The sequence below is a fragment of the Hoplias malabaricus genome, chromosome 3 (assembly GCF_029633855.1).
Source record: "Hoplias malabaricus isolate fHopMal1 chromosome 3, fHopMal1.hap1, whole genome shotgun sequence".
Classification (NCBI taxonomy): domain Eukaryota; kingdom Metazoa; phylum Chordata; class Actinopteri; order Characiformes; family Erythrinidae; genus Hoplias; species Hoplias malabaricus.
This window is the reverse complement of record NC_089802.1, coordinates 70,801,406-70,811,400: the sequence shown is the minus strand read 5'-3', so window position 1 is coordinate 70,811,400 and position 9,995 is coordinate 70,801,406. Positions and strand designations below refer to the sequence as shown.

At 46.2% G+C, this 9,995-nt stretch overlaps 1 protein-coding gene across 1 annotated transcript; it reads left to right on the top strand.

The window, feature by feature from the left end:
* Positions 1-3,791: 3,791 nt before the first annotated feature.
* Positions 3,792-8,296, top strand: cdk5r2a (cyclin dependent kinase 5, regulatory subunit 2a (p39)). The gene has a single exon (XM_066665216.1). The coding sequence runs from the start codon at positions 4,110-4,112 to the stop codon at positions 5,040-5,042; it is 933 nt and encodes a 310-aa protein (XP_066521313.1). The 5' UTR covers positions 3,792-4,109; the 3' UTR covers positions 5,043-8,296.
* Positions 8,297-9,995: the final 1,699 nt, after the last annotated feature.

Here is a 9,995-nt window from a genome sequence, read left to right as displayed (position 1 = left end):
GGTACACAGATAGTGGGGCCATTCTTCATCAATGGAAACCTCAAGGCCACTGGATATGCGGAATTGCTACATAATGATGTGTTTCCCTCTTTATGCACTGAAGCCTGCACATTCCCAGAGTTTTTCCAGCAAAAAAATGGTGCACCACTACATTATGGGTGTCAGGTACGAGCATTCCTAGATGAACAGTTTCCTGGAAAGTGGATTGGTCAACGTGAGCCAGTTGAATGGCCCACATGCTAGCATTTCTCCTGTGGTGTTGCTATCAGTGTGTGAAGAGTGGGAGAAGAGGGTTGCATTGACAATCCAGCACAATGGGCAGCACTTTGAACACGTTTTAAAAGTGGTCAGAAACTTGTAAATAACTCATGAAAGAATAAAGTTACGTTAAAACCAAGCACACCATTGTTTTTCTTGTGAAATTCCAAATAAGTTTGATGTGTCACATGACCCTCTTCCCGTTGAAAAAAACAAAAGTTGGATCCAAAATGGCCGACTTCAAAATGGCCACCATGGTCACCACCCATCTTGAAAAGTTTCCCCCCTCCCATATACTAATGTGCCACAAACAGGAAGTTAATATCACCAACCATTCCCATTTTATTAAGGTGTATCCATATAAATGGCCCACCCTGTACAAGTATTGAGTACGCAACGCTGCCCCCTGCTGGCACTTTACTTTTCTTACATGCCAATAAGATGTTTCAGTTACAGAAATCTAGAACATACTTGGAAATAAGACTATGATCCTAAGACTGTTTTGTTAGACAATGCTAATGACAAATTTCTGCGTATGGAATTATTGTGTGTCTTAAGGGTGTGGATCCACAGCAACTAGATCAAAAAGAGCTGACTCAGGAGAGAGACAGATGTATAATGAAATCCTTAATCAAGTCCTGAATTGTGTTTTGTTCATTTTGTGCCACTGTGGCATGTCTAATAAACCAATAAGCCATAACATTAAAACCACCTCCTCGTTTCTAAATTCATTGTCCGTACAATAATATTAAAAATAATTTATATTAATTTACATAAAATAATACAGACATTGTTAGCGCTTTATGAGTGATCTCCCTAAGCGTGATTTTACATACACGGAGAAACACCGATTCTTCTGTCAGAGTGATGGAGGACATAATTTCTACACTGAAATTACCACCTTCCTTCTAAGCTCCTTCTGTGAAGGATGGGATTTCAACGGTGTCTGATTACAGTCCATATCAGAATACCACCCTGATTCTTGGAAACTTCTCTCAGCTTCGTGTCTAGACTAGTTCTCTTTGTCTGTGACGGTGTTGGGTCTCTCGCTATCAAAATCCCTTCCAGTTGATTAAATCTTCTGCAACGAGAGCTGTTTAGGCCCTTCCTGCTTTGCTTGGTCACATGTTAATAAACCAGATTGTCTTCCTGTTTCAGGAGAGACCCCATGGTTTGAACCTTTTATGGTGATAATAATGGAGGTGAGTGCAGCAAGTCACGTTTGGGTCCACATTGTCATTTCTCACAAACCTCACACTATCATCCTGCTCTTTAGGACCCCGGTGGACCATGACTACGGGTCATGTCGCTATCACACAGCTCCTGGGTCTTGCCTCGGTCACTGTCTGTGAGGGGTTTGTTGTGTTCTTCCTGTGTCTGCGCAGGTTTCCTCCAGGTGCTTTGGCTTCCATTCACTGGGTGAGTGTGTGATGCCATGTGATGGGCCAGAACCCTGTCCAGTGTGTGTTTCTGCATTGCATTAAATATCAATTTTGTTCTACCTACCTAGAAAAAACATGCTAACTACCCAATTTGATAGGACTTTTAATGTGCATTATTAACGGACTAGTAAAATTAAATTAAATCAAATTTGGGGGGGCACGGTGGCACAGCAGGTAGTGTCGCAGTCACACAGCTCCAGGGGCCTGGAGGTTGTGGGTTCGATTCCCGCTCCGGGTGACTGTCTGTGAGGAGTTGGTGTGTTCTCACTGTGTCTGTGTGGGTTTCCTCCAGGTGCTCTTGTTTCCTCCCATGGTCCAAAAACACACGTTGGTAGGTGGATTGGTGACTCAAAAGTGTTTGTAGGTGTGAGTGAATGTGTGTGTTGCCCTGTGAAAGACTGGCGCCCCCTCCAGGGTGTATTCCTGCCTTGCACTCAATGATTCCAAGTAGGCTCTGGACCCACCATGACCCTGAACTGGATAACCGCTTACAGATATTAAATCAAATTTAATTTAATTTAATTTAAAAACACTGGACAATAAGAATATCAGAGTATGAATATAATAAAGGTGTGGTTTCTCAGATAGGGATTAAGCCTAGTTCTGGAGTGAAAGGAGGATAGACCAGAACTAAGCTTAACCCATAGTGTTTTATAACTTAAATATTCAATTTTTAGTCTCATCTTTCACCCATGTGTTTCTGGTGCCAAAGGTCCTGGCATTTCATGCATTGGGATTGTAGGGATGTATACATTGTATGTATTTGACTGAGGCAAGCAGCTAAAAAGAGAAGAACTAAAGCCTTGATAACTGTGGACTGTGGCCAAGTTCTAGCAATTTGCTCTAGAAACATCTCACAGTAGCAGGGCCCAAGTTGCTGACTATGGCGCTGGAGCCCAAATGGACAGCTGTCACTCAGTGAGGCACAGTCTGTGGTTCTGAACCTTTGACTGTGCTTGCTCCATTTGCTCTATTCTAGGACATCTAACATCTCAACTCATTAAACAGTGACAGAGCTTTATCTGAGGCCTGTGGAGCTCCTTCATTAAAGGAGCAATGTACCCTTGAATAGATGGAGTATTTATGGTTCAGTGTGGCAGCCATGTTTTAAACAGCTTTAGTACAGAACCTCTGTCTGGTGTCAGTAGGAAATGACTGATTGCTGCACTGAGAGTTAGGACAGTTAGAGCTGCACTGACTGTGCCCTACAAGTCTCCTGGCACAATCTGACCACTAGATGGAGTCATTTCATGGCTTTGTAAGTCACTGCTGTGGCTTCTGTGAACAAGAAAATTGCTTCACACCTGGTTTGGACAGTCAGCAAGTGAACGGATTAATAATCATATTAAAGGGGACCTCCACCTGTTTTTCAAAATTCAGCATAATTCAATTAAAAAATTAAGAACATATAGTTTATTACATTTTAATCTGTACTGTTTATACGCATATTATCTATGGGCCACTCTAAATGGTTTGAGATAGCGGTGATGATTGGAACTAGACCTTTCTTAAGCGTTTAAGGTACACCACAGTCTCTCTCTCCCTCTCTCTCTCTCTTCCTCTCTCTCTCTCTCTCTCTCTATTTCTCTCTCTCTCTCTCTCTCTCTCTCTCTCTCTCTCTCTCTGTCTCTCTCTCTCTCTCCCTCTCCCCCCCCCCTCTCTCTCTCTCTCTCTCTCTCTCTCTCTCCCCCTCTCTCTCTCTCTCTCTCTTTCTGAATGTGTTATCAGTGTATAATTGATCATATATCGATTGTAAATAAGATATGATTCTGTTTAATGTCCTGACTCTGGGTTAATCCCCAGAAGCGCAGCCAAAAAAAAAAACAGAGGCAGAAAAGACCCAAAACCAGACGCAGACGGTGTAACCTATAAACACGAACCAGACAGACGTTTATTCTGATTGGCTCTTCAGTTTGTCCGTCATCTTGAGGCGCTCTTTTATTGGCTGACTCCTAAAGGCTCTGCCTTGTGCACGGAGCTGTACTGCGTGTGTTTTTTGCCCGGCTACAAATCCCGGGTCCTGCCCCCTTTCCTCGCGCTGTGGCGGGGGCTGCGCGCACCGCGGGCACGCAGAAGGAGTGGCGGAGCGCGCGCGCGCCAGAGCGATAGAAGGGGGAGAGAGAGAGAGAGAGAGAGAGAGAGAGAGAGCGATAACGTTGCACTCGGTGCTTGAGCGCTTCAACATCTGGATTTCTATCGTTCTTATTCTTCTGTCTGAAAGCTCGCAGGTCCGTGCGATGGTCCAGTGAAGCGTCAACGGACGCTACCCTCCGGCTGTGAATTTGTGCCCCCTCCCCTCTCCGGGCCCCCCCAAACCTCCTCACCGCACCCTCGGAGGAGAGACGTAGCGTCGGGCGACAGGACAAGAGAGGGGGCACCGGTGGGTGTTGGTCGCCAGCTGCGGAAACCATGGGTACGGTGCTCTCCATCTCGCCAACCTCCCGAAAAGCGGGGGTCGCCGCGGACGAGAAAGCGGCGGAGGCCGGCCGCAGCGCCAACGGTAAACCGGAGAAGAGCCTGAAGCGCCACTCGGTGCTCATCTCCGCGCTGACATGGAAGCGGCTGGTAGCGGCGTCAGCCAAGAAGAAGAGCGCTAAAAAGGTGAACCCCAACCCCCCGGCGGCTCCGACGGTGAACCCCGTGGACCAGCTTAACACCGAGAACCTCAAGAAGTCTCAGTCCGGCTCCGAGCGCAAGAAGCCGGGGCCTTTGGCCGTGCCGGTCCCCACCGTCCCAGATAAGAACCTCCGCGCCTCGCTCAGCGCCACCCAGGGCGGCAAGCAGCTCCTCTCGGTCCAGCGGCAGCCCAGCGGCCGCTCCGTGGTCTCCCCGCGGCGGGTGATCGTCCAGGCTTCCACCGGCGAGCTGCTGCGCTGCCTCAGCGAGTTCGTGTGCCGGCGCTGCTACAAGCTCAAGGAGCTGAGCCCCAACGAGATCATCCTGTGGTTCCGCAACGTGGACCGCTCCCTGCTGATCCAGGGCTGGCAGGACCAAGGCTTCATCACCCCGGCCAACCTGGTCTTCGTGTACCTGCTGTGCCGCGAGGCCGTGACCGAGGACGTGTCCAGCGAGTACGAGCTGCAGGCCACTTTCCTGACCTGTCTGTACTTGGCCTACTCCTACATGGGCAACGAGATCTCGTACCCGCTCAAGCCGTTCCTGGCCGAGGCCAACAAGGAGGCGTTCTGGGAACGCGCACTGCGCATCATCGACCGCATGAGCGCCAAGATGCTGCGCATCAACGCCGACCCGCACTTCTTCACCGAGGTCTTCCAGGACCTCAAGAACGAGGGCGGCTCCAAGGACGCTGACGGGAAATGGACCACCAGCCTGGACCGCTAGGCCCTCCGCCTTGGCCGCGTTTGGCCTTCGGATATTTTTGGAGGGAGGGGAGGGGGGGTTCTAGAAGAGAGAAAGAGAGAGAGAGCGCGTGCGCGAGAGAGAGGTTTAAGGTCTCACTATCACATCCCCCCTCCCGCCTTTAAACACTCGTCCACCAAAGCGGCGGGTTGAATGTACATGGAGCCCGGACGGAGGACGATGACGTTGACGTTGACCCTAGGTTTCATCTCATCCTAGATGTGTATACGGCGACCACCCCCTGACTCCCACCTTCCTCGTGAATGTCACGAGAAAGAGACAGTGAGACTGAGGAAAGGGAGGGGGAAGTCCTAATTCATAGTTTACTTAATGCATGCTTTAAGGTATTCTCATTGTATCTTCATTGTGGCTTTTAAACAAAAAACAAACAACAACAACAAAAACAACAACAACAATACGAAAAAAAAAAATCAACAAGATTAAACAGCGCTACCTGGGGCAGGGCCGCCGTGAGAGGTGTTTAAAATGTTCTAGTGCGTCAGTGTTCCAGTTTCTCTCAGTTTTTTTAGATCATTTGGATTGTTTGTTTGTTTATTTGTTTGTTTGTTTTTTTTGTCTGGCGTTCAGAGACTGTAGAACGCAGATGTTGTCACCGACGCTGAGCTGTCCAAGGTGCTGGCCTACAACAACACCCTGCTCCTACGTCTCCTGATGATGCTCTAGATCTGAACAGTGAATGTACAATTTTGCAACGAAACCGTTCTCTAAACCAACGAATCAAAAACATGTGCCAATTGTTATAGTATAAAACGTAATGTTTTATATTGTATATTTGAAGAAAAATAATATATATATATATGAATATTAATACACCCGGGCTCTTTTCTATTACTCTCATTGGCTTGAACGTGGGAATGCATTGATGGTGGTATACATCCACTCCACTGACCACAGGGTTGCACTTTATAGTTCTACAATTACTGTTGTCCATCTGTTGCTCTGCATACATTGTCTAGCCACATTTCACTCTATACTTCAGTGCTAAGAACCACTAAAGGCAGGTATTTCCTATTCTCAGCGCTACGTTGACACTGACACGGTTTTGGAATGTCAGTGTGTGAGACTGGTATGAGTGGATCAGACACAGCAGTGCTGCTGGAGTTTTTAACCACTGCATTCACTCACTGTTAAACACACCTTGACTACCTCATTGGTCCACCTTGTGGATGTAAAGTCAGAGACAGTAGCTTGTCAGTTTTTGCACAGTTTGTGTTGGTCATCCTTTAGCCCTTCATCAGTGGTCACAGGATGTTGTAACCGTAGGTTGGATATTTTTGGATGGTGGACTTATCTCAGTCCAGCAGTGACAGTGAGGTGTTAAAACCTCCTGAATTCCTGAAGCACAGCTGCTTCTGATCCACCACATCAGTGTCACTGCGGCGATGAGACTGATCCTGTGGGCACTGGTCATGTAGGCACTGAAAACTGTGAAAGTGGGCTAAGTAGTACGAAGAGCAACAGACGGGCTACAGACTTTAATCTACAAAGTGCACCTATATTGTAAAAAAAAAGGGGGTAACATTGACAGCATGGCAAAATGGAGGTGAGTTCAGTGTTATGGCTGAGTGGTGTATACATGTTAGCCTTGGAATGTAAAGGGTAAATGATGGAGTTAATCCAGACTGACGCGGTGGACAGCTCCAAGCTTTGATCTCCCCTGATTTCCCCCTTTTTTTGTGCTGCACTAAGGCTCAGGTTATTGACACAAACGCAGGGGTGTTCTGCTCGATCTTTACGTCATTCCTTGGCAGCTGAAGCAGCACGTTCTAGTGTTGGAGACCATTATGCGGATAAAGGCTAAAGACTAAAAACAGTTACAGTACCGTGATTCAGATGCTCACCCTACACTCCTCTAGTGGTATCTAGATGTTTACCTGCTATTACAGCATTAGCCTGTGTGTAAACACGAGGAGAATATGTGGAAATGCATAGGCCGTGCACATAGTGTTCAGTTATACACACTGCATTTATCATCTCCTTAGAAAAGTCAGACTCCAGATAGGACCCTCTGGAACAAGTCATCATGCTCAGTGTGAAGCGTTTGACTATAGGACTACGAAGCCCAAGGCCCTGGGCCGGGAAGCCGTCATCCTGCATTCTCTGGAATGAAGGAGCACCATTGTGGCGTTTAGTGACCTTTGACGTTAATGTTCTGGTGGCTGAGTGCCGTCAAATCCTCACAGCAATGTTCCAGCACCTAGGGTAAAGCACGGTGTGGACTAACAACTCCATAACCTTGATTTCAGAAGAAATGCAGGATGTGTGATGGCCGTGTATGAAATGATAGGGTGTTTGTGATGTTATTGATAGATATATTTATATTAATACATTAATTGGGAATTAATGAAATCTCCTCATACTTTTATTTTGAAAGACAGAAAACAAATTTTATTGTAAAACAGCAGGGAATTTCACATTAATGTGGCTGTATTGTAATATGATATTTTATATCAGTATAATTCTGTTTTCCATGTTTGTTTGTTTCTGTGTTCCATATACGTTTAAGGTGGACTTAGTCTATTTCCTAATGACACTTAACAGAACCAGCTTTTTTATTTCCAAGACCCATTCTCCCGCATCAGGAGGCTTTGTGTCAATCAATGTCTGGGGGCGGGGCTTGGATTGTGATCAGTAGTCTTCACCAATCCTCAGCTTTTGATACTCAAACAGCTCTATACGGCGGAGGATGGAACACTGGGGTTTAAGGTGGGTTTAGCCGGTGAACTGACTGATCAGAAAGTAGCGTTAGCTTTGTTAAGTTTGATTTACAGCTATTCCATGCCAGTGTGAGTAAAATAAAGCTGACTTGTGCCCTATGATAGAACAGCATAGTCTCTGTGTTTCTATTCATTAAAGATTTGAATCTTGAATAGGTTCTATTCCAGTATCAAGAATACAAACACTGAGAACAGCTAAAGCACTTTGATGCTGTTCTTGATCTGCCCCGAATGATAAGGATGCAGTGGTTTGTGTCCTGTCATTCACTGCAGCATCAGCTCCTTCAGGCCTGGTGAAGTCTCAGGAGCCTTCTTCCATGAAACGCACGTCCAACTGGGTTTTGCTACTTGAGGAAAAAGCCATGGTTTTGAAATTAAAAGCTGGTTGGAAAGAAAAAAAATGGTCTATGTCCACCTTAAGCATATATATAAATATAGCAACTCACATTGATCTGAAAAGTATTGGTGTTTTACAATAAAATATTTACAGAACACAAAAATGAGAAATAATAAAAGTATTATTTACCTAATTATTTACAGTGTCACGAACACACCAGTCCGCCCCTGAGTTTTGAAAGCGTTTGAATGGGCCGCTGTCCCTGGTGCTGAAACCTAGTCTCTATTAGAGAATCCACTGAACTGGACAGCAATGAACTCTTGAAGTTAATCTACACTGCGTCCACCTTGGGGTCCATTTGATTGAGGACGTAAGGGACAGTGTTTTGCTCTTGAGGAGTGACCTCTCCTAGATGTGTCGTAACAGCACTCATTAAAAATGAATGGTCTTCTTCTTATTTAACATCATGGCATTCCAGTACATTTTGGTACATGGTCAATGCACTTTACTCCAGGTCATCTTCATTCACAGGGCTAAATCACACCAATATTCGATGTATTACTGCTATATTAACTGAACAATTTGGGCAGCAGGGTCCTGGGTTTGATTCCCACCTTGGGTCACTGCCTTTGAGAAGTCTGCTGTGTTCTCTCTGTGTCTGATTGGGTGTCCCCTGGGTGCTCTGGTTTCTCCCGCTGTCCAAAGTACCCGCATATGTTGGTAGGAGGATCGGCTGTGTGAAATTATTCACTGGTGTGTGTTTCTGCCTTGATCAAAATGGGAACCACCATGATCCTTTCTGGTGCTATATATAGAAACACAAGAGGGTCTGCATCCTAGAGCAGAACCTTTCATATATTTCTGCCTTGGTTCTCAGGGCTCCAGTTGTGTTTGTTTAAGAACCCTTAAAAGCAGTCAATTAAAGGAAACATAATTTAGGGGTGATTCTTTGATGTTAATACAAGAAATGTAGTCACACTGTATTATAATTTTGAAGTAACGTGTCCAGTGGCACGTTCTAGATATCCCATAGGTATCCCATAGGTCCATCAGTAGAACCATGTGCTTAAAATAGCTTTAAAGCTATGTTCTATAGCCTCGTGAATTGCAGGTGAGTCTGAGAGGAAGATGTATCTAGGCTGTGAGGTGGGGGTGGGGGAGGGGGGCTGGATGAGTCACTGGATGAGCGCGGGCACTGAGCAGCTTGCTTTGAGAGAGAGAGAGAGAGAGAGAGAGAGAGAGAGAGAGAGAGAGAGAGAGAGAGAGAATTTGTGAATAAAGCGCGGGGGTCGCGGGCTCGCGCGCTGATTGGCTGGGATTTGGTGCAGTCTGATGGAGGACTCGTTGTGACGGAGCGCTGCGGAACCGGGCCGCGTGCCTGCATATGCGTGCGCCTCGCACACTGGAATCCATGCGCGCGCCGAGGCCCGCTCCGTCACCATGGCAACGGCCAGACGAGCGGGTCTGCCAGCGCGTGGGCCGCGAGGAGCGCTGCGGGACCAGTCTCAGCTCTCTCACTGTTTGCGCTGAGTGAACTGGACGACGACCCTTTGCAGCAGGAAACACACACACACACACACACACACACACACACACAAAATAATTAGTGCAACATTGCGTCTCCAAAAGCATCCTGATTTCAAGCCTTTCAGTGTTTACTGTACTCGTTTTGCATTACAAATGCGCATATTGTAGCCAGTATTAACTGTGCATGTTGAATAAACAATGACATCCATTTATTTTTTCATTTATTTATTTTTATTTAACATCCACAACATCTCACTTTTCAGCACTCCTGAAAAGTTAGACTATTAACAATAGTGGAAGCATGTTTGGCACTACACAGGGTCATATATTAGC

Coding starts and splice junctions, on each gene's coding strand:
- cdk5r2a (XM_066665216.1), top strand. CDS start 4,110: ATGGGTACGGTGCTCTCCATCTCGCCAACCTCCCGAAAAGCGGGGGTC.